General features: G+C 35.8%; 1 protein-coding gene across 2 annotated transcripts in view; it reads right to left on the reverse strand.

Moving 5' to 3' along the window:
* Nucleotides 1-26072, reverse strand: part of STAG1 (stromal antigen 1) — a 460953-nt gene that overhangs the window by 86417 nt on the left and 348464 nt on the right. For both annotated transcript variants that reach the window (XM_040233144.1, XM_040233153.1), the window contains 4 exons: nucleotides 16126-16224; nucleotides 15552-15631; nucleotides 9168-9275; nucleotides 6876-6990 (listed from right to left, as the gene is read on the reverse strand). In XM_040233144.1, the coding sequence (XP_040089078.1) occupies nucleotides 6876-6990; nucleotides 9168-9275; nucleotides 15552-15631; nucleotides 16126-16224 (402 nt within the window). The remainder of the gene's footprint in view (nucleotides 1-6875; nucleotides 6991-9167; nucleotides 9276-15551; nucleotides 15632-16125; nucleotides 16225-26072) is intronic.

A 26072-nucleotide genomic window follows, 5' to 3' on the forward strand; every position in this document is an offset into this window, starting at 1 on the left:
CCTTGTATGAAAGTTCTACTACTTTTGAGTCTCATGACAACCACCTTCTAGATCAACATTTCTCAAACTTTAGGACTGCAACCCATTCACCGGCTGTTAATATAATTTAATGTGTTGAGATCAAAGTTTTTTTAAAAAGGAAACACTAAAAAAGAGTGTATAGCATATAGAATGTTAAGTACTATTTTATCAGTCATATGTTCTTGTATTTGTGAGTGAAAATAGTTTTACATTGTGAGGAGGGGTCTGAAAATGTGAAAGTCACCTTAGTAGACCTACTGGTTATCTACTGATATCTTGGTACATTAGGCAGGTGAGTTGCTTTTCTTCCTCATTCCTAATTCTATCATTATTCTTAACTTCTATGTAAATTTTGATGACCTATTTAAAGCTCTGCCTCATTTCACCTCTTGAATTCTATACTTCATTTCCATTGCATTTTGAATCTCATATTCTGTTTCCTGAAATGCCTCAGGAAACTATGTACACACTCATGCACACTCAACATCCACAGTTTCTCCATGTTTTTTGTCAAAGCCAGAGTAGACAATACTGATTAGCATCTCTGTTCAGAAAGAAGACGGGCAAAGGTTTGCAGCCAGATATAGTCAAACTTTCTAAATCACATATTCTAGGAAAATATCCCTAGACCATCAGTAACATCATTCCAACAGTGACAGGCATAAGTACAGTGTACAACCTGGTATCAAAAATGAAAATTAACAGCAGAAAATAGAAAAACCAATAGTTTTTTTAATAGGCTACTAAGCCTATGCTGAAATGGAGTTACTATTTAGTGGATATAGAGTTTCAATATAGGGAAGATTTTGAAAAAGTTCTAGAGATTGATGGTAGTGACACCTGGACATCCATGTGAATGTACTTAATGCCAATGAACAAGTACACTTACTAGTAGCTAAAATGGTAAACTGTTTCACCAAAATTTTAAAAAATGCTGAGTAAACTTGAGTTTATGCTTGACACACTTAACCATATCTATAGAATAGGTATAAAAAGTTCACAAATATATTTTTGGCAGATTATACCTTCTATACATATCCTCCCTGTCCCTTTCAGTTCTGAATTCTGGACTTATATATGACATTGCCCCTTCAGCTTTTTATAAGCATTTGTTAATTATATCCAGTATCTATCCAGTTCACTTTCTGTGTTAAATTTTTGATTAAGGTGTATTTGTAAACATTTAATCTCTTTATTTCAACCCTATATGATAACCTGCCTTTTAAATAAAGCATGTTAGTCCATTTACATTTATTGAGATTACAGATGTTGGCATCTGCTTCCCCTGTGCTCTACTAATGCCATTTTCTTTTTCTTTTTTTTAATATGTACTTCTTGCAGAGTTTTCCTAACTCGTTTTTTCCATCACCATGATCACGTAAATTTAAAAATTTTATTTGCCTTAAGCATAACAGTCATATTGTTTAGCTTGATTCCTAGACTTATTTGTTCACCAATATTTCTTATATTCCTTATTTTTCTGTTATTAAATCAATTTTTCACTTTGCTAAAAAACTTCCTGAAGTAATACTTTGCATATAGGATACAAAGGTAGTAAACATTTTAACTACATATCCTTTGTTTAGTTGCCCCCTTCATTCTCTGTTTTCTTTGAAGTTTCTACTAGATAACATAATAAACTTTTAATCTGTACCCCCTATTTCTTAATTTTGCTCTGATACTTTTAATTTCTTTCCTCCTTTGGAAAAAACTTATTCCTTCCTGGAAAAAAATCCCTTGATCTATAACCAATCCTTGGTTATGTCAATTCAGGTCATTTAATGATCCACCTTTCCCTCACATTTTGAAAATCATGTCAATTTCTAAGAACTCTCTTCTTCTTTCATAATTACTTTTTATTGTATTTGGGGGCATTAATAAAAAATTTTCATATGTCAGGCCTTGTGCTTCTTTTTCATGGTATTTTATTTTCAGGTTTCAGAGTTTCTTGGGTACCAGCATACATACATATATATATATATTAATGAGCCCAGACTGAAGAATGCTAGTAGCTAGAATGCTTTTCTTGAGTCTGATTGCAAGGTCCTAGCTTCCTTGGTTGTGAAGAAGTGGGAAGGGGGATATATAGTCAGGCAGGCTAATTGTCGGTATGCACTTTGTATTTTGAGTGCAGAAGTTTCCTGCCCCTATAGGTATGCATAAATTATTGGGGTATTTATTCACAACTTTGATTCTCAGCCTAATGTCTATATCCCAATGCCGGGACCAGCACTTCTAAAGTGAGGAATAAGCTCCACTAAAGGGCAGTCACTTAATTATTACTGATAGCTTACTCCTTTCACCAGCCTTTGTTGCTCTCTCTTGTCTTTAACGTATTTCAGATTTCTACTAAAAAAGTCTCAAAAATTTTTTTCTCCTATTTTTGTCTTCTGTGAGGGTCAGTTCAGTTTAGTTCAGTCACTCAGTCGTGTCTGACTCTTTGCAACCCCATGAATCTGTGAGGGTATGGGTTACTTAACTCTATTGGAATGAATTCATAATCATTTACTTTGCATTGTTCTGTCAACTGGTAATGTCTCATTCATTTTGACATTTTTAGCCTGAGGTTTTCAATTGGATGAGTTGTTGGCACAATTCAAGGCTTTAAATACTGTGATTCCCTTAGTATTGGCATTTTTAAGGATGATTTTCTATGCCTGAAACGACAGCATATTAAAATTTAACTCAGGAATGTTGTCATTGTTCTGGAAATTTTTTGTGTGTATATTCTCAATATAGATGCTAATGTCTTAGACCATTTCCTCTTTCTGACTCTAAGGTGGTGGCTTAGTAAAATGCATTCTGTTAATACTAATAATCTCTTGTTTCAAACTCAATGTGTACACCAGCAGGGCATGATAATATGTTGGCCCATTTTTTAATTAAAAATTTTAAGTTCAACAGTATTAGCAACAACAATCAGTACAACATAGTCTGTCAGGAATTGGCTTGACATAATATTCATGATACCATCTTCCTGTCTTGGGGCATCTGTGATGGCCAAATAACTTGCTACTCTCAAACCTCTACAAGAATACCAGGTAGAGATCCATGTTTGAGGGAAAAAAAAAAGTTTTTTATGTGGCCAACAGGGTAAAAGGTTACAATAGTCTTTCAGACAATTCATACCAAGGATCTTCTACTGTAAGTGAAAGATGAAGCTATTAAGAAGAAAGGTCTTGAGGCATTCTCAATGGCCATAAAGAAGCCCTGGGATTAAAAAGGATCTGGAACCCTAACAATGAAACAAAAATTTACTTTCTAAAAACAGTTTTTGGTATCAAAATTTTATAAAAACAGCATGAAAATCAGGTTGTGCAAGCATTCTTTGTATTTCTTTGAAACAGATGAACAAAAAAGGTTGCTCATTAATGAATAAAGAGTCATTGTACAGCAAAATAATCAGAATTATATTATATACATAAATTAAAATTACATTTATGTGGGGTGAATTTTACCCTGCTGTATCTAAGCATAATTTATTTTATAGAATTTCCTCTAATCTTGTATATAACAAACTAATTTCATTTTCCTGGTGACTTTAATTAAAATTTTCTCAGTGTGTTCCCACTTGTTTTTAATTGGTTTCAAGGTTATTCATAAATATTGTACCTCATGTCAAATAGTTAACTCTTCTGTCAAACAGTTAATACTGTAAACGAGCTCACAGTATAACGGAATCTTACACTTGTTCCTTTTATGAAAAATTATTTACAGTGCAAATAACCATTCTAAATAATTAAGCCTAAATTTGCAAATACTCTTATACTGGGTTTATTCTCTGCTGAAACAGAGTCAGCTTTGGTAATCTTGAAGAACACATTAAAAAAAATAAAACACAAGAAAAAGTTATTCTGGGGGGGATTTCTTGGTTGTTATATTCATAATATATCTGTTAACTTTCTGTCTTAAATGACTGCCATAATTGGCCTTATTATTCTATATGCCTAGAAGTACAGTTACAATACTTCTAGGTTGTCCGGAAATGTTCTGGGTTATGATTAACTGCTTTGGAATAATTATTAACAGCATCCTCGTCACTCTGAAAAGCATCAGTTTCAAAAGTTTGTATAATAAGTATTATGGTCATACAACCTACAGGGATATCTGGGCTTATCATACGCAAGTACCATTTATCCTACTATTTGGCATGTATTTCAAACAACAGAGACAATCTCAAATACACTAGGTATTTTTTCACTTGAAGCCAATGACTGCTAAAAAAGTTGTGATGGCTTAAAAATGCCACTTTTTGGTACAAAAAGAGAAAAACTAATTTAGGTAGATCTCTTAAATCTTATTTCACCTATAATTCATATATAAAAGAGGAAGACCCTATGGACTTCAAACCTGTTTCAATTCAATATTTTACAATTCTATTATTAAAATGTTACTACCTAACATCCCAGGAAATTCCAGGGACAGAGGAGCCTGGCGGGCTACAGTCCATAGGGTTGCAAAGAGTTGGACAGGGCTTACCAAGTAAAGAACAACAACATCATCCCAGTAAAACAAAGGAATAGGAAAGATAATCAGTTCAGTCAATGATAGGTAACTGATTGATAATTCAACTATAAGCTAGACTTATTCTACTTTTATGATTTCTAAGGTTTCTTTCAATTCAACTTTTTATGAGCCTATGACTAAAATATTACTAAAAACTCACATTATAGTAAAACCAGAGGAATTCAGAATAAGGTATAATCAGAATCCCATCATATTACAAGAATATGGGTTTAATAAGCATTCAACTCCAGGTGTACGCTAGCTAGCATTACAAAATAAGAAGAGAGATTTTAACAAACAATGCTTTCTGTAAAACAGGAGACCATAAACACCAATATTATGATCACGAATCAACCAGAAACCCTTAACTACGATTTGCAGTTGTTTTCGCAGCTGACAAGAATGTCACAGAAGACAACTGGGAAATATATTTTAATGTTCTTGTAACATTTTAGTAAAGAGCAGCAAACACATAAAACAGTAATACCATTTCAAAAATAGAGCAGTAATACACATCACAAATTACTGCTATGAATAGAGGATGAAACTGTAAAACTAAGTACTTGTGGCTTTTAATATATCAAAAAAGTAAAGTCCTTGGACTTTCAGAGATGCAAAACATTTTCTTTTAATTAATAATCAAGTTCAACTAATCTGATCATCATATTCCCCAAACTTTTCAGTAGTTTAATAGTATATGTGTATCTTATCCCTATCAATTTTTGATACTACTGTTACTATTAAAGTCAAAATTTTAAATAGGACTTGATTGTTGCAAAATACTTTTAATCTCATTTCTTTAAAACTTAAAGGGTTAAGGGTTTAATTTGAATAGTCCATCACAGGTGTGATATTTACTGAGTTTTTAGTGTTTTACCTTAAACATTCATAAGCATCTATATTTTACTCCATGATAATATCCACACTTGCTTTGTTAAGAAAATAATGCTTTGGACTCTTGCTATCCAAGTGGTTCCTGGACTTCTGGTCCAGAAGCATAAACAAAAAGTAGCATCTCAGATTCCAACTCAAGAGTAACTGAATTAGAACTGGCATTTTAAGAAGATCTCCACAAAATCTGTATACATATTTAATACACTTTTCTCAAACACATCCTTTACACAAATGCAACTCTCCAGTTGGTTTCATTTTGACTGTATTCTTTCTCTGTTCCCAACTCACTTAAAAAATATCAGCAATTCCTTCACTTTCCTGGTTCTGCTTTGCCCTAACCCCACTCTTTCCACTAATCCTTACATCTCTGTCTGATCTTAATTTTCTTATAGACTACCTGTTTGTCTCTCAATTCCTCATTTCTACAGAGTATCTCCAGCACTTTCAAACTTGAGCAGTCATACAGTCTCTTACGTTTCTCTTATTCCTAGACATTCCCATACAAACCAAAAATACTCTTTCCCCAAGTAAAGTTCAGGGTCCTAGATTTCTAGGTTTTTGCTACCTTTATTTACAACTCTATTCCCACTCATTTCTAAGCCAACAAGTTTGTTCATTCAGAGCTTCAGGTATAAGTTTGCTATCCCCCCATGTTATACCAGCAGTTGGAAATACAGTTCTAACATTAAAGAACATTTAAATGGGCAAACTAAAGTTCACATGTGCAGATTTTGATAGATAGTATGTTATGGACGTTAACTGTTTGATAAACTGACATGGAAATGCTGCATGAGCTTGCACTACTACTAATTTACATTCAAATTCATATTTTTCCTTTTCCTTAAATAACTTAACTTTCAAACAAGATAGAACCAGTGGTTTGACAGCTTGAAAATGTTCATATACTGTTTCAATAATATAATTTTTCTTTTTATTTTGGCCATACCACACAGCTTGTAGGATCTTAGTTTTCTGACTAGGGATCGAACCTGGGCCCTCTGCAGGGAATTCCCTAAATAATGTAATTTAAAAGCTACAGGTAAAAAGAAAAGCTACAAGAAAAACAAAAAGCAACAAAAAGAGTATGCTGTATTGCAATGCAGTACTATAAAACTTTAAAAACTGCTAACCTATATTCAGTGTTAATCTATATCTGCACACATATTCCCAAAAAATGTAGAGTACTGATCCCATTATCATGGAATCAAATCTTTGGAGCTAAGGAATTTTTTGGTGGTCCAATGGTTAGGACATGGGTTTTCACTCAGGGAACTAACATCCCACAAGTTGTGCAGCATAGCCAAAAAATTTAAAATATCCATGAAGGCAACTTTGTAAGAAAAAGTCTTATCTTCAATTTGATTTAAAAAATTACTAATTACAATGATTAAATGACAATTTTACTTAAAATGTAATCTAATACAACAAAATAAAGAGCTATGTTAAAAATTTACCTCACTTTCAAGAAAGAAAAGGACAAGCATCCTAATAAGGTTCCCATTCGGACTGTTTCTCCCCCTTCTCTTTGCTAATGCTTCTTCTGCTTGTGGGTCATGTCTGCTAAACAATCTGGAAATAAGTTACAAAATAAGAATATTACAAATTTACATGGATATGAATTTAAGCTTCTCCTTCAGTATATAAATTTCAGTGTTTAGACTAAAAAACAGACTAAGTGTATGTGCATGTTCTTTTTGTAAAAAACAAACAAAAAAAACCAAACTTGATCATGGAATTCTGAGTCTACAGTTTACTTAACAGATTTTAAAAGATCACAATATTAAATGGTAGGAAAATGGTAAACAAGATTAGCTTTTTCAAAAGTTCTCCAACTGAGTATTTCCAGGGAAGGGGAATAAAAGACACTTATAAGGCAAAGCTTCTGTTTGCATAGGAACTGACTCCATTTTCTCAAATAAAAAAAAAAATAATGGAGGCTTACTTTGGTAGATATTTATATGAAATGTTAAATTTAAAAAATTTTAGTAAATGTTTCAAACTTAGACAAATACAGTACAGATAAAATTACATATATCCAAGGGCTCTTTCTGATTCCAGTGTTGCCATGAATGGCTTCCATTCTGTAGATAATGAACCTTTTAAAATCTATCTTTTCTTTGAAACTACAGAAGCAATACATTCTTTCTAAATATACAGAAGCAATAAGTTCTTTCTAAAATTCCTTTTGAAAAGTTAAAAAAGAGACTAACTAGAATATAATAAAAAAAAAAAAGGGAAATTAAGACTACAATATACCCTTGATACTCGTGACAGACAATACCTCAAGATAAATACGGAAATAGCACTATTTTATATTAGCCAATGAGTCAGGGTCACATCTTACTGTAAAAGCCACGTCTGAAAATTCTGACTTCTTCACTTTCATTAGCAGCATGCACTACTAGCCAGCTTCCTTCTTAAATAAATATTTTTTTACATAGAAATAGCTCTTTCTTGTTTTGAGAGGTATCACTGAGTAAAGAGGGGCTTCCTCAATGGCTCAGCTAGTAAAGAATCCACCTGCAATGCAGTAGACACAGGAGATCAGGTTCGATCCCTGGATCGGAAAGATCCCCTGGAGGAGGAAACAGAAAACCATTCCAGTGTTCTTGTCTGGAAAATTTCATGGACAGAGGAACTTGGCAGGCTGCAGTCCAAAGAGCTGGACACGACTGAGTGGCTAAGCACACTGGATGTGTGGCGCTTCCTTGTGCTTTGCTGACTCCTATGACAGCTGAACACTCTCAATCTTAGCCTACTTGGTGGCTGTCCACAAAGAAACAGGTTTACAAAGAGACAGTGAGACAAATATATAATAGTTATAAGCAAGAGTCACTTTACCACTGAGTAAAGAGCAGTTTGTGATTGCAGCACCAAGATGCTGATGCTAGATGGAGGGCCACGCTTGCTCATTATCAAAGTTAATCACCCATGTACAACAGTTGCCCAGTGCATGATTTATATTTGTGCTTAGCATAATCACACATAATTACAAATCACTACATGTAAAAGACCTCTGGGTTAACCTGTCAAAGTCACTAAGTTAAATCTATGAATAAAAACAAAAACACAGCAAAGCATCCCCCTGCCCAAGAATATGCTTATATTTTAAGAATGAATTAATAAATTATAGAATATATATAGTAGAGACCATGATTAAAAATATATTTCATAAGGATGTTTAATTACATCAAAAAACTCTCATTAGCTCTATGCTTTGTCAAAAAATTGGATGAGATTTTGCTTTGAAATTAAACTGTAGCTGCATACATATTTTTACTATCATTACAGATTACTGATTAAAATAATCCTCCTCCTAATAAGATGAAAAAAAAAGCCCTGAAAATTTGGGAGGTATTTTGAAGATAATTTTAGATTACTAGTATTGGGAAGTTAAGATGAGAACACAGAATTTTAAAAGGGAAAACAATTTGATGAAATAAAATTTCAATTACTTAGGTGAGTCTTTATAAACTTAAAGCACTTCTGCCATCTCCATTTACAAGGAGCTGACTAGCTGAGGACTGTCCTTTTAGATTTTAGATCAAAGGAATACGTCACAAGGGGCATCTTTCTCAGGGATGTGACTCATGATGTGTATGTAGGCTGTCAGAATGTTACAGCCCACAGAATTTGCAGTGGCCACTTCTAGCACTACGTTCAGTCACTCTTTCTTTTACTAACTATAAAACAACAACAAAACAAAAACAGAAAAGTGAAACTTGTTTCATAGAGAATTAGCTCACTTTTTGTGAAGGAATTCTCCAGCTGCCACAGCAACAGGGCGATGTGCTGAGTACACCAAATGGTAGACATTTTCACAGTCTTCATTGGAAAGAGCTTCTTCACTTCCACTGAAAAATTCAGAAAAGTAAAACTGAGCCAAAACAAATGTTTACTGTCAGTTCTACCTTTATCAAAATTTTGTATGGTTCTTTATAAAAGCTCAAGGTATACTGATTTTATTTTTCCACTCTTTTTAGTTGAGTTTGAAAATAATATTTTTCTTTAACTATAAAGGGCACTTCAATTGTTAAATAAAATTCAGAAAATACAGATAAAATAAAAAAATAAAAGGTCCACACTTCTTCCCATACACACCTATAGACAATGACTCTTAATACCTTGGGATATATATTAGCCCAATTTAGCTCAGTTTCTTTAAACATGCATAAGTTTTTTTGTTCACAGACATTAGTCATATATTCACCCGTTTCATAGTTAATTGTTACTGAGCTATGTCACTCTTGCCAGAATTGTCTATTTTATAGTTTATCACAATATTTACAATACTATTTAGTCTTCTTTCTATATAAAATGATTTACTAGTCATAATCACTCCTTTACTAATGCAAATTTGCTGTCTTTCTTTTCATGCAGTCTGAAGGTTTCAACTTTTATTGGTTTGCTGGAATGCATCTTTAAGTATTTTTTTCCCAAAGAGGGAATATCTATTTCCTTACTATTAACATGGTTAAAAACATCTGAAAGGATTAAAGATTAATGACTAGATGGGGTACAAAATGTTTGGGCTGTACAGGTTCTTGACAAGATGTAGCAGTATAAACTCATTCCACAGAATTCATTTCTGGAGATGCCTCAGAGATTAGAAGGAGACTGAGGGATCTGTCACATGAATATAAATTAGAATGACCTTTGCAGCAAAATAATGTAGTTGCGTCATAGTATAAGGAACAAACTTTAGTTTTCAATGAAAAAGAGCTGGATATCAAGGATGGGAGACAGATTAGAAGCAGTTTAATTTAAAGTTCACTCTTTTCCCCTCTCAACAAGGCCTAAGTTTTAACCACTTAATTATATGTATATAAATCAGCTTAATGAACTAACATCCTCAGGATGAAGTTAAACTCATAGGAAAAAAAAATTAAGATTTCTCAGTAATCCAAGCTCATAAGGGAAAGGAAATAATCTACACCAAAAGAAAAATAAACAGATGGAGAGAAAAAGAATTTAAAGATAGTACAACAGGATGTTAAAGGTGACTTTAACTTGTTATTTTGAGGAAGTTTTGGTAGACATCTCACAAGCCAAGAAAAATAAGGCCAGATTATTTCATGCAGTGCTGTAAGAGACTGGAGAGTTAGTTTGTGAACCTCACCATATAAGTAGAAATCAGGAGACAGAGCAATATAATGAGTAGAAATTCATACTTCCTCCAAGTTTCCTTTAGGCCAGACATGAAATAATTAAAGAGAGCCAGCCTGGATAGTTTTAAAAGACATCTTGCCCAGCAAGGCCATATACAGGGCAAGCAGCTCAGAGAGGAAACCGAAAGCCAGGTGCTGAATCACAAAGTAAACAGCCAGAGGAAGCATCACCCACTGTGGGGAACCACTGTCATAAACACCCAAAGCGGGGATAAGATAGGAGGGAAAAGGGCAGGACACAAATGTGAGATGATGATGATGGGGAGCACCTGCTGGCATGCTGGACAGGCTGGAGCCAGCTGAAACCAAGGTGGCTTTCAGAATAGTACAGTTATTGACCTTTAGCTCATAATACCTTCACCGAAATACTAAAAAGCACTCCTTTCACACCATGTCAGTTCTGAAAAGGACCAAAAAAAGCCAAAAATAGTGGGCAGTGGTCCAATTTTTGGGGAATCCTCACCCTTCCCCTAAATAGCAAGAATATTTCTCCTAGTCATTAGCCTATGAAATCACTTAACCCAAAAAAAGTACGTCCCCATGCCCCTGGGCCTATTTCACTTTCCCAGAGGACCCTGTGCCCTGGGGTGGCTCTTGCCTTCTGAGACAGACTGCACTCTGTCTATGGAAGGTGTATCACTAAATAAACTTGCTTTCCCTTTACTATGGTTCCCTCCTAATTTCTTCCTGTGGGTTGCCAACGACCCTCACTTGGAGGTCCATCCTAAGGACTTCTGTGGGTCTCAGGATGACACCTCCCTCTCCTGCAACAGGGAGAGCTCTCTGAGGAATCCAGAAAAGGACCAAAGTTATCTAATGAATTAGATCATCTGACACAGTTGGAGGGCCATAACTGTACTTTTTATATAAGATATGTTCTGCCCTTATTTCCTCCAATGAAAACACAGAAAAGAATCTTAAAAATAGACTTTTGAAACTAGCCAAACTACTTTCTAAATTCAAGATGAAAGTATGATTTTTTTTTTAGCCAAACAAGGTATCAGATAGTTTGAAAAACACTCTTTAAGGAAGTAAACTAGCTGGAAAATATAATATTGGAGGAGCCTATGAGAGACTGCTGTAAATAAGGCAGAGCACCAAAGAACTGATGCCTTTGAACTGTGGTGCTGGAGAAGACTCCTGAAAGTCTCTTGGACAATAAGGAGATCAAACCAGTCAATCTTAAGGGAAATCAACCCTGAATACTTGCTGGAAAGACTGACGCTGAAGCTGAGCATAGTGAAAGTCACTCAGTCATGTCCGACTCTTTGGGACCCCATGGACGATACAGTCCATGGAATTCTCCAGGCCAGAATACTGGAGTGGGTAGCCTTTCCCTTCTCCAGGGAATCTCCCCAACCCAGGGATAGACCCTAGGTCTCCACATTGCAGGCAGATTCTTTCCCAGCTGAGCCACAGGGGGAGCCCCCAAATACTGAAGTGAGTAGCCTATCCATTCTCCAGAGGATCCTGCCAACCCAGGAATCAAACCGGGGTCTCCTGCATTGCAAGTAGATTCTTTAACAACTGAGCTATCAGAGAAGCTGAAGTTGAAGCTCCAGTATTTCGGTCATCTGATACGAACAGCCGACTCCTTGGAAAAGTCCCTGATGCAGGGAAACACTGAGAGCAGAAGAAGAAGAAGGTGTCAGAGGATGAAATGGCTGGATGGCATCACCAATCCAATGGACATGAACTTGCCAAACTTTGGGAAATGGTGAGGGACAGGCAGGCCTGGCATGCTGCACTCCACAGGGTCACAAAGAATGGGACGTGACTGGGCGACTAAACAATAACAAATGAGAGAATTATTCTTCCTTGAAGGTAAGAGAAGAAGTATTGAAAATATCAAAGCAGTTAACACTTGCCTGAATGAGCAAGTATTTAAACTAAATTAAAAAAAAAAAAAAAGCAAAAAAAAAAAAAAAAGGGTAAAAAAGTAATCCTTAACAGATTTTAAACTCTAGACAATTTCAATGAAAAAGATGAGTGGGTGGAATGAGGTTATTTTTTGTTCAAGGGAAAGACATTGATAAGCTTGTAAAATTCACACTTAGATTATAATTACTTGTCATAGTAGTCACAATCTTCATAAATGACAAAGAAGAAAGAGATATAATGATAAAGTGAATACCATCAGAAGATGTACAAATCATGAATAGAGAGCTACTGATTTATATACTGTGAAGTATATCAAACAACAGTGTGTAAGAAAAGATAAGATAGTAGTTGAAGACTCTAACACATCCTTCTGAAAAAATAGGCAAAAAAAAGTAAAGTTATAGATAATTTGGATGATACTGAATAAATTCAAAGTAATGAATAGAAATATATAACTGTATAAGCAACACAGATAAGTACTGTTTTTATACATATTTAGAAAATTCAGAATATTGAACAAAATATGCATAACACTTTCTTAAATAAAACAATAAAATAGAAAGAATAGCTTTAATCTGATCTAGGGAGAACAGGAATTACTACTGAATAATCCATGCTTAAACTGAAAATCATAACAGTAATCAAAATATTTATCATTGATTGTCTATGAAAATATTCCATGTCCAAATTTTTAGGAGACTAGTAAAGTAGTGAAATTGAAAGTAGTACTTTAAACATGATTATTTAGAAACAATAAACAAATAGCTTAAAGAAGCTAATTCATTGAAAAGAACAGTAGTATGGACAAACCTCTGGCATGACTGATCAAAAAAAAGGGGATACAAATAAGATAAATGATGAAAAAGAGAAATAACAGAAAAATAGCAAAAGTTTTATGAATAAACAGATCATAAACAATAAAACAATAAAGTTGAAAACTGTGATAAAACTGATAATATTTTCAAAAGCTTATAAAAAGCCAAAATTAATATGAGGAAATAAAGATTAACTTAGATAGGTAACAATTAAAGAAGTAGGAATGATGATCAAAGACTTCTCCTCAAAAGAAACTTAAAACTGATATGGCTTTAACAAGAGAATTCTCTCAAACTTTCAAGAAGAAATTAATCTTTGTCATAGAAAAGTTATTTCAGAACAGAAAAAGGGTGAGAAATTACTGATGATAATTTACAAAGAGTATACATATAACCCTGATTTCAAAGTTGGATAAAGAAAAGAAAAAAATGTCAAAGTTATACATAACACAACTATCAAAACCCTAAATAAAACATAGAACTGCATTTAAGCAAATTATAGTGAAAACAAATATGTCACGTTCAAACAGGATTTAGTTTAGAAATGCATATGTGGTTTACCATTAAACAAATCCATCAATTTCATTCAGACTCATCTATGTAAAAAAAGAAAATCCCAGAAAACTGAGACTACAAAAGAACATTTTTCATATCAAAAACCTATCTCAGTAACTGCAGAAACAAAAAACTTTAGATGCCTTCCTAGAAAAAGAACAAAAAAATCCACTATCAGGGATATTTTTGTAATGCTCAATATCTGGGCTAATGGAATTAGACAAGAAAGTGAAACAAAAGTTTTAAAATTAGAAGAGGAGAAGACAGAACTAAAATCGTCTTCACATCATAAAATAATCTACATAGTAAATTCAAAAAAATCAAACCATCAACATGGATAAAAGTTCTAATATGCTGCACACAAAAGACAAACATGAAAATTAAGGTTCTCTATCTTAGCAATAATTCAGTAGAAAATATTTTAAAACTAAATATTTATCACATAACAAAAAGAACATATAGTATTTAAGAATTAACCCAGTAAACAATGTATGCTACTGCTACAAAACAAATTTAAACCTTATACAAGACTTAATGAGATCTGAATAAAGGAATATATCACTTTCATGTATAAATGATATATATAATTATAAAAAATTCCATTCTCTCCTAAATTTATCATAAAATTAAATGCAGTTCTTTTTTTCTTTGGCCACGCCACTATAAGATCTTAGTTTCCCAGCCAGGGATCAAACCCTTGTCCCTATAGTGAAAGTACAAAGTCTTAACCACTGGACTGCCAGGGAAGTTCCTAAATGCAGTTTTAAAATTTAAACTCCCAACCAAAGTTTCTGAGGAATTAGACAAAAGCACCTTAAAAATTCATAAAGAAAAAAGTAGCTAAGTGCATTTTAAAAAGAAAGGCAAAGAAGGTACTGATCAGTAAGAGGCCATATTTATAAACACACAACATCTACTAGAATATAAAGCCACAATAATAAAGAATATGGTAGTACAGCAGAAAGAGGTAAAAAGAAACCAAAACAACAATAGACCCTGGCATACATGATATTTGGTGTATGACAGATATAGCATCACAAAATAGGAAGTGGAGGATTTGTTATGACTTTGTCAGGTCTTTCATTTTCTCATACAGATTCTTCCTGGCTTTTAGTTAGTTCTATATATGAAACTATTCCTATTTAAAAATCTATATCATATTAATGACATAATTTAATCACCTTGCTTCCTTTCTTTTACTTCTGTACCATTCCAAAGAAGTGTATTTGAAAAACCTAACCCTTTTAAGTCTTTTCTTTCTCAATTTCTCTCTCTCTTTAAACAGAAGAACCCACCTGCCAATGCAGGAAATGTGGGTTCAATCCCTGGGTTGGGAAGATCCCTTGGAGAAGGAAATGGCAACCCACTCCAGTAATCTTGCCTGGGAAATCCTATGGACAGAGGCGCCTGGTAGGCTACAGTCCACGGAGTTGCGAAAGAGTTGGACAGGACTTAGAGATTAAACAATAACAATGTTACTTCATTGATACTTTTTCTGGATTGCATAAAAGAACTTTTACATAGAGGAAATAGAAAATATTCAAAATAAAAAACAAAGAGAAAACATTTTGTTTCAAACCTAACCTTAAAATAAGAAAGCAAAACCGAAAGTAATAAGAATACACATTAGGATTATATATGTGAAAGGCACTAATAATGCTGGGAAACAACATTAATATTTTAACAGACTAAATTAAAATATTATACTTACTGAAGTATTAGTGTAACCAATCGAATAGCTTCAACAGCAACATCATATTCCTTATCAAGTGTCATTGATACAATGCGATCCTGAAGAAAAGTTATAAGTCAAACCAACTATGAACAGAAAAAAAGCTGAGACAGATCTGAGGTAATGTTTTGGGGGGAGATGATGGAAGAGTAATGATAGATTAGTCTAATGATGATTAGATTAAATGGGAAGTTTTCCTTTTCAAATGTTATCATCACAGTCCTATGCACACACAGGAGGTGTTGTAAATGTTTATAATTTTCATCAACTAGCATTCTCTAACAAAGAGCCAAACCTTACCTTGCAAAATCAATATAAAAAGATGTCCAGGAAAAAAATCTTATTTTAAGCAGGAGAGCTTTCCATTGAAGGTAATAAATAAGACCTCATGTTGGCAATATCTTTTTTAAAGCAGAGATTAATCTATTTAATACAGGTCTATTTAAAGAGCATGTAGTAAAGAATATGAGCTACACTTGGTATGGTAATGCCATTTGCTAAGCTAGCTATAACAAGCATTTTTAAAGTGAAAAAGAAAAGAAGTCATTCTTACCTTGAATCGGTTAGTGAATAGCTCCAACTTGGGGAATAATTCTCTATTAGTATACAGACTTTGTAGAGCTTTCAAACACTTCAGTCTGACTTCTCCTTGCTTCAGAAATACAAATAAAATCAAAACACAAACAGTCAATTCCATGTCACAAAAGTTAGATTTTCACAAAAGTTAGATTTTCAAGTCTATATGAAAACGAAAGTGATTTTCACTTAACCATTCAATTTCATACTGTAATTTGACATAAGACAGAACCAAGTAATTATATTATACTTGCATTTAACTAAAAATGCACTAAAACCCCTTAGTTAGGTGAGAGTAAGTCTACACCTTTTTCAAATGTGTTATCAATTCTGGTTCAACATGAAATATTTCCTACAATCATACCTGTGGCACTGTGAGATAATTTTTAGCCTATGATTTTAATTAAAGAAGGGTATGCTAATTTCTCCTTTCTTCAAAAAAAATCTAACTTCATAATAAAGTATTATCACTCATTTATTTAGCAAATATTTACTAAATGTCTTTTATATTCCAGAAAGAGCAGTTAGGAAAACATGATAAAGGGATTAATGTTTAAAACAAAGGCAAAATGATAGTCATGTGTCCTGGGGTTGCTCTTTACTAGGGCAATATAATAAAGCCATTAACTTGGAGTAGATGTTGGTAATCAAAATGCATTCAGGATCACATGGAAACTTAGCCAATCCAAATGATTCAAAAGAGAACGAAATTTCTATGTTCAAAAAGCAACATGTTCCACAGTGGGCGTCCAAATTTTGGAATCAGACAAAGCTAGATTTCCAATTCTGTATATTATTAAGAGAGATGATAAGTACACTAAAACCATCCCCAAGGAACAGAAATGCAAAAATGCAAAATGGTTGTCTGAGGCAGCCTTACAAACAGCTGAGAAAAGAAAAGGGAAAGGGAAAGGAGAAATGGAAAGATATATATATATATATATCTGAATGCAGACTTCCAAAGAACAGCAAGGGGAGATAAGAAAGCCTTCCTCAGTGATCAGTGCAAAGAAATAGAGGAAAACAATAGAATGGGAAAGACTAGAGATGTTTCCAAGAAAATTAGAAATACCAAGGGAACATTTCATGCAAAGATGGGCACAATAAAGGACAGAAACGGTATGGACTTAACAGGAAGCAGAAGATATTAAGATGTGGCAAGAATACACAGAAGAACTATACAAAAAAGATATTCATGACCCAGATAACCATGATGGTGTGATCTTCAACTAAGAGTCAGACATCCTGGAGTGTGAAGTCAAGTGGGCCTTAGGAAGTAACACTATGAACAAAGCTAGTGGAGGTGATGAAATTTCAGGTAAGCTATTTCAAATCCTAAAAGATGATGCTGTGAAGTTGCACTCAATATGCCAGCAAATTTGGAAACTCAGCAGCAGACACAGGACTGGAAAAGGTCAGTTTTCATCCCAATCCCAAAGAAAGGCAATATCAAGAATGTTCAAACTACCACACAATTGGACTCATCTCTCATGCCAGCAAAGTAATGCTCAAAATTCTCTAAGCCAGGCTTCAACAGTACGTGAAACAAGAACTTCCAAATAAATGTTCAAGCTGGATTTAGAAAAGGCAGAGGAACCAGAGATCAAATTGCCAACACCTGTTGCATCACAGAAAAAGCAAGAGAATTTCAGAAAAACATCTACTTCTACTTCATTGACTATGCTAAAGCCTTTGACTGTGTGAATCACAACAAACTGGAAAATTCTTAGAGATAGGAATACCAGACAACCTTATCTGCCTGCTCAGCAATCTATATGCAGGTCAAGAAGCAATATTTTAGAACTGGACATGGAACAACAGACCAGTTCCAAACTGAGAAAAGAGCACATCAAGGCTGTATACTGTCACCCTGCTTATGTAACTTATATGCAGAGTACATCATGAGAAATGCTGGGCTGGATGAAGCACAAGCTGGAATCAAGGCTGCTGAGAGAAATATCAATAACCACAGATATGCAGGTGACACCACACTTATGGCAGAAAGTGAAGAAGAACTAAAGAGTCTTTTGATGAAAGTGAAAGAGAAGAGTGAAAAAGTTGACTTAAAACTCAACATTCAGAAAACTAAGATGATGGCATTTGGTCCCATCACTTCATGGCAAATAGATGGGGAAACAATGGAAACAGTGACAGACTTTATTTTCTTGGGCTCCAAAATTACTGCAGATGGTGACTGCATCCATCAAATTAAAAGACGCTTTCTCCTCGGAAGAAAAGCCATGACTAACCTAGACAGCATGTTAAAAAGCAGAGACATTACTTTGTCGACAAAGGTTCATCTAGTCAAAGCTATTGTTTTTCCCATAGTCATGTATGGATGTGAGAGTTGGACCATAAAGAAAACAGAGCGCCATAGAATTGATGCTTTTGAACTGTGGTGTTGGAGGAGACTCTTGAGAGTCACTTGGACTGCAATAGATCAAACCAGTCAATCCTGAAGGAAATCAGTCCTGAATATTCATTGGAAGGACTGAAGCTGAGGTTGAAGCTCCAAATCTTGGGCCACCTGATGTGAAGAACTGACTCACTGGAAAAGATCCTGATGTTGGGAAAGATTGAAGGCAGGAGGAGAAGGGGACAACAGAGGATAAGACGGTTGGATGGCATCATCAACTCGATGGACATGAGTTTGAACAGGCTCTGGGAGTTGGTGATGATGGACAGGGAGGCCTGGGGTGTTGCAGTCCATGGGGATGCAAAGGGTTGGACGTGACTGAGAGACTGAAGTACACTAATCATTCTGATACTAGTTTTCTCACTTATAAAATACGATTCTGACTTCATAAACTTGTTTTAAAATTTGAATGCAGAGGTATGCTGGTAAAAGTTTTAACAACAAACTCTGGGAATGGAGCCCTGAACTGTTCCATTTACAGATTTCTGTGATGTGATTTACTCCCTCCACAGCCAATTTCAAGATACCAGTCCTGAACTGATATAAATGAATGGATGAGCATTGAATGCTGATTCAAGGTAGCTCAAGCCCCCTCCCGTGAGATATGCTTGTTGGTCAAGTCTCTAGCACAGAGAAGGTATCTGTGGTAGTTGCTGTTGATGACCTGCCCAGATGTCCAAATCCTAATATACACGCTAACCTTCCCACTTCCTTCTGTATTGACAGCTAATGGAGCTTATCTGCATCTCTCTCTCTCTCTCTGGAGAATTGACCATGGTTAGAAAGAACCACCTAGTACAGAGATTCCTATGCTCTACTTTGCCTTTGCCTCCTTCAGGATGAAGCTCATAGCCATTGGGGAATGAAATAGAAGGGTAAAAGAGCCCAATCTCCTTGTCTCAGGACAGGATAACCTCTGAGGTGCAATTTATTCTTCACAGTTCCTTCTGAGGTGATGCTCACACAAAACTCCTGAAACCACATTTCTGTCAGTGTCTCCTACTTTATCCTATATTCCTCATTTACTTACAAGTTTCTCCTGAGAAGATAAACTTCAATGTATTTCTAGCACAAAAATCTGACTGAGGTGAGATTCTAGGGAATGTGACCCAAATAGTTGGTAGCAAGAGTGGTCCTAACAAGCAGACTTCACTGATGGGATTCTGAAGATGGATCACTTGAAGGAAGAGCTACTATGAGGATGGACCCAATTATTGTTTGTAAGTGAAGTCAATGATAGTCTCTGACACAGAAGAGTAGCCATTTGCTAATTCACTTGTACATGAAAGGAGATATGCACTTAGCTTGTACAACATGACGAGCATTTGAGGGGTAACACTGTAAACAGTAACTGTAAGGGCAATGGAAGTGGGTGGCTGTCACTGAGAGTGCTGAAGAGAGAAAATGACAGGCTAATTAATCACAAGTTTAAATTAACAAATGGCAACGTTTAAGAGACTTTCATCTCCTGCAGATAAAGAGTTCATTATATTGCAGACTAGACTGAGAACTCAATTTTAAGGGTGGCAGAATTTATGAGCCATTGCATCTCAGGCAAGTCTATGCCAAAATCACAGCCATATAGGAAAGAAGTGGGAGTTCAAAGACTAGCTGGCAGATATAGACAGAACAATGAATTTGAAATTTTCCATGAACACGTGGGCCTGCAAATTAAGTCTCAAGTTCCCCAGTTAGAAGAGAGCATGCTTTTTCCACCTAACTATCCCCTTGAATATATGGAAACCTCAAGTGAAGCAACTACCTTAAGGACAATGCTAGTAGCTTTCCTCATGTTCTATACCAACCTTCCCTTATGGCCACAAGCCAAGGTCAAATTTCAGTATGGCCCAAGTCGGGAAATAATATGTCTGCTAAAGGAAGAGGAAGATTATATTGCTGTAACTGCTACAGGAATGGGCCAAGTTGAACAAGTAAGAACCGAGAGTGGTTGCTAAGGGTACTGGACTAGGGAATGGGAATATCAAACAAGATAAGAGAGAGTTTTTGGATATGGGGCACTCTTTCTTGCCTCAGGATTTAAAGCCCATACAAAAAGGCTAACATTGCTGGATGACCTCTGGAAAAAGCAGTGGTGCATATTAAAGAAATAAGAGATCCAAGAATCATTGTGGCAGACTGTGAAGAAAGGCAATTAAAACACAGTGAAGTAAGCAATATAAAGGATCTATCTACTATATAAACTCATAAGACCTATTGGTTGGGTATGTTCCTCAGGAGGGCCTGGTCAATACTGTTTATCAAGGCAATAAAGAAAAGACTTGGGGGGGGACGGGGGCAGGCATTACTGAGAAACTACAAAATGGCTGTGTTCTGGAGGCTAGAGCTGGCAACAGAAGAGACTCAAACAGAATTCAGTTTCCATTCCAATAACAAAAATGATGATGAGATTACAGAACAGCAGAAACAAGGTACCGTCACCAAACTAGTAGATGCAAGGTGGACATGGTAACTGTAATGGGCAGAGCAATGTTGAAGAGCAGCCCATGGGGTCTGTGGATATGGCTCTTAAGATATGATTTTCCTGGAGGCAAGATATATGAAAAGCCAACAAAAGTATCATATAATATGTATCCATGATCACAACAGATCAACAGATGAGCAAAAGATTAAAGACAGCTGACCCAAAGTAAAATTATAACTCCAGATTTAAGATAGCATCTAAGAAGTTTCTTTACCTCTAAATTTCAAAATAAGGCCAAAAAAGATGAAATTACTTTCAACCAATCAAGTTCACACAGCAAATTATACAAAGACATTAATCAAGTTTTATCCACATCTTGTTTCATGATGCTTCCCAATCAAGTACCTCTCATACCAAATCTTTGTTCTTTACCTATAACATGGCCTGCTTACATTGCAGGAACTTAACTAAATAACTTTAACAATAACTTAAATGAAAAAGCCACCTGAAATTTTGGTAATTTTTCTCTTTTGGGACTCCATTATACTGATTGTTATTAAAATGCATACAATAATATGAATACCCCAATGGGAATACTGTGAAAGAGTTCAGTTCAGTCACACAGTCATGTCCAACTCTTTGCGACCCCATGGACTGCACCACGCCAGGCTTCCCTGTCCATAACCAAGTCCCAAAGCTTGCTCAAACCCATGTCCATTGAGTCAGTAATGCCATCCAACCATCTCATCTTCTGTTGTCCCCTTCTCCTCCTGCCTTCAATCCTTCCCAGCATCAGGGGCTTTTCCAATGAGTCAGTTCTTCGCATCAGGTAGCCAAATGTTGGAGCTTCAGCATCAGTCCTTCCAATGAATATTCAGGACCGATTTCCTTTAGGATGGACTGGTTGGATCTCCTTGCAGTCCAAGGGACTCTCAAGAGTCTTCTCCAATGCCACAGTTCAAAAGTGCTCAGCTTTCTTTATAGTCCAACTCTCACATCTGTACATGACTACTAGAAAAACCATAGCTTTGACTAGACGGACCTTTGTTGGCAAAGGAATGTCTCTGCTTTTTAATATGCTGTCTAGGTTGCTCATAGCTCTTCTTCCAAAGAGCAAGCATCTTTTAATTTCATGGTTGCAGTCACCATCTGCAGTAATTTTGGAGCCCCCCAAAATAAAGTCTCTCACTGTTTTCATTGTTTCCCATCTATTTGCCATGAAGTGATGGGACTGGATGGCATAATCTTAGTTTTCTGAACGCTGGGTTTTAAGCCAGCTTTTTCACTCTTTTTTTTCACTTTCATCAAGAGGCTCTTTAGTTCTTCACTTCCTGCCATTAGTGTGGTGTCATCTGTGTATCTGAGGTTATTGATATTTCTCCCGGCAACTTGATTCCAGCCTGTGCTTCAACCAGTCCAGCATTTCACATGATGTACTCTGCATATAAGTTAAATAAGCAGGGTGACACTATACAACCTTGACGTACATAGTAGCTCTGTGAAGAGTAAAGTTACTTATAGAAGGCCATCCACATGTTTTTGTGGATGAGGCCCTTTAGACCATTTCAGGTGCTGATAATCTTATCACTGAGTGGTTCCTATCACTGAGTATATAATAAGCATTAACATTTTGGCTGTATATATACTGACCACCACCACTGCCTCATAGGGTATGTACGACAAGGACAAATTCAAGCACAATGGGACAGGTGCACTCCTAACCAACTCCAGAGCTGTCCAAATCACAGTACATTTTTCAACAAAAATACTAAATCTATGGTGGGGAAAAGGACATCATTCTGCTAATTCAAGATAATACAAGCAGTCCAATCTAGCCCATAAGGAAAGCCTCCAGAAACTAGACGTTGACAGATTACCAAAGGATAAATGTCGAAGTCTGAGCTTTTGCCCCAGCAGCTTCTGATATTATCACCATCACTGAGACAGTGTAACCCATAAGTGAAACAAGCAAGCTGTGATTGATCTGGCTAAGGCTTTTTACTTGATCCCTTTGCAGAATGAGGTCATGACCTATTTTTGTTCACACTGAACAGGAGCCAGTATATTTCTACTGCACTCTTGCAGGGATACCTAAATCATTCTGCAATATGCTACCAGAGGGCAGGGCTTGATCTTCAATAAGCCCAAGGGCCCACAGAAATTTTAGTCATCCCTTAAATTAATGAGATGGCTATAGTGCTGCTAATGACATGGAGGCTACAGTACTGTACTGCGTCACTGACACTGAATGATTAGTGCCGATTTGACTATAAGTCCAGATAAAGTCCCGGTCCTAGGCACAACAGGTGTAATTTCTAAGGCTCAGGGTTCAAAAATGACATTATGGCATGGTTTACTGACAGCTCTATGAAACAAAGGCAGATAAGTCCTGCTAGGTTGCAGCCACCATCTGGACCAGTGGATGGCTATCTTTTGACTATCAGGTGTCAGCATTTCAATAGGCCAAGCTCTGCACTATGGTAGTAGCAGTGCAGGTCACCTCTACTACCATTCCTTGTAACATTTTTCACCAACAAGCAGGTTGTTGCCAATGACCTAACCATCTGGTCAGGCAAATGGCAACTGAAAGACTGGATCCCCCATATGGGAAAAAGAACTATGGCAGCAGTTTGCTCCCTGGGAAGAAAAAAAACATATGTCACTTATGTAGATACTCATGGCAAAGGATCTTCTCTTTATATTTATTGAAGTATAGTGGATTTACAATATCATATTAGTTACAGGTATACAACATACTGAGTCAATATTTTATAGATTTATCCTCCATTTAAAGTTATAAAATATTGGCTATATTTCCTGCTTTGTACAGTATATCCTTATCGTTTGTGCCTCTTAATTTCCTATGCCTTCCTGGAGCTCTTCACTTCCCTCTCCCCACAGGTAAACACTAGTTTGTTCTCTATATCTGTAAGTTGGCTTGTTTTGTAATATTCATTCATTTCATTTTTAGGTATGTATTAACATACAGTATTTGTCTTTCTCTGACTTTTCACTAAGTATAGTACTCTCCAGATCCATCCACGTTGTTGCAAATGGCAAAATTTCATATTATTATACGGCTGAGTAATATTCCATTGTACGTGTGTATATATGTATAACAACACATTTATCCATTCATCTGTTGATGAACACAGGTTTCTTCCATATCTTGGTTATTGTAGATGATGCCATTATGAACACAGGAGTGCACATATCTTTTCAAATTAGTGTTTTCGTTTTCTTTGGACATAAACCCAGGAGTAGAACTGCTATATCGCATATATTTTCAGTTTTTTTTAGAAAACTGTCATGCTGGTTTTCACTGTGGCATCTCCAATCCATTCCCAGGAACACTGTAGGCAGGTTTCATTTTCTCAACATCCTTGACAACGTTTGTTACTTATGGTATTTTTGATGACAGCTATTTTGACAGGTATGAGGTGGTTTTGATTTGCATTCCTATGGTGATTAGCAGTGTTGCAATGTTGCATCTTTTTATGTGCTTGTTTGCCATCTGTATGTCTTTGGGAAAATGACTATTCAGATCTTCTGCCCATTTAAAAATCAAGTTGCTCGGTTTTTTGATACTGAGTTGTATGAGCTGTTTTTAACCCCTTATCCATCATATCATTTGCAAATATTTCCTCCCATTCAGTAGGTTGTCTCTTCATTTTGTTGATGGTTTACCCTTTCAGTAGGTTGTCTTTTCATTTTGTAGATGGTTTCCTTTGGTAAAAGCTTTGCAAACCTTTTGAATTAGTTAGGTTCTATTTGATTATTTTTACATTTGCTTCTTTGGCCTTAGGAGATTGAGCCAAAAAAATACTGCTATAATTTATGTGAAAGAGTATCCTGCCTGTTTTCTTCTAGAAGTCTGTACTTTTGGATTACATTTAGGTCTTTAATCTATTTTGAATTTATTTTTGTATATGGTGTGGAAAAATGCTCTAATTTCATTTACGTATAGCTGTCCCCACACCACTTATTTTAGAGACTGTATCTTCTCCATTGTATAGTCCTGCCTACTTTGTCGTAGATTAATTGACTTTATTTTGGGCTCTCTATTCTATTTATCTGTGTGTCTGTTTTAGTGCCACTGCCATACTTTGATTATTGTAGCACTGCAGTATACTCTGAAGACAGGGACCATGATATCTCCAGCTTTGTTCTTTTTTGTAAAGGCTGCTTTGATTATTCAGGGTATTTTGTAATTCCACATACATTTTAGGATGATTTGTTCTACTTATGTGATAAATGACATGAGTTATTTTGATAAAGACTACAATCTGTAGATTGTTTTCAGTAATATAACCACCTTAACAGTATTCTTTCAGTCTGAGAACAAGGAATATCTTTCCATTTATTGTATCATTTATGATCTTCAACAACATTTCATAATTTTCACACATTTTATAATTTTCAGAGTACAGGTCTTAGCTGGAGTAACAGGCAAGTTTGGCCTTGGAGAACAAAATGAAGCAGGGCAAAGGCTAACAGAATTCTGCCAAGAGAATGCACTGGTCATAGCAAATACTTTTTCAACAACACAAGAGACGACTTTACACATGGACATTACCAAATGGCCAATACTGAAATCAAACTGGTTACATTCTTTGTAGCTGAAGATGGAGAAGCTGTATACAGTCAGCAAAAACAAGACCTGGAGCTGACTGTGGCTTAGATCATCAACTTCTCATAACAAAGAAAGTGGGAAAAATCACTAGGCCGGCCAGGTACAACTTAAAGAGAAAGTGAAAGTCGCTCGGTCATGTCCGACGCTTTGCAACCCCATGGACTTAGTCCATGGCATTCTCACGCCAGAATACTGGAGTGGGTAGCCTTTCCCTTCTACAGGGGATCTCCCCAACCCAGGGATCAAACCCAGCTCTCCCACGTTACAGGCAGATTCTTTACCAGCTGAGCCACAAGGGAACCCCAAGAATACTGGAGTGGGTAGTCCATGCCTTCTCCAGGGGATCTTCCCAACCCATGAACTGAACCGGGGTGTCCTGTATTTGCAGGCGGATTCTTTACCAACTGAGCTATGAGGGAAGCCCACAACTTAAATCAAGTCCCCTATGACTAT

Source organism: Oryx dammah, unplaced genomic scaffold, assembly GCF_014754425.2.
Source record: "Oryx dammah isolate SB20612 unplaced genomic scaffold, SCBI_Odam_1.1 HiC_scaffold_2, whole genome shotgun sequence".
Taxonomy (NCBI): domain Eukaryota; kingdom Metazoa; phylum Chordata; class Mammalia; order Artiodactyla; family Bovidae; genus Oryx; species Oryx dammah.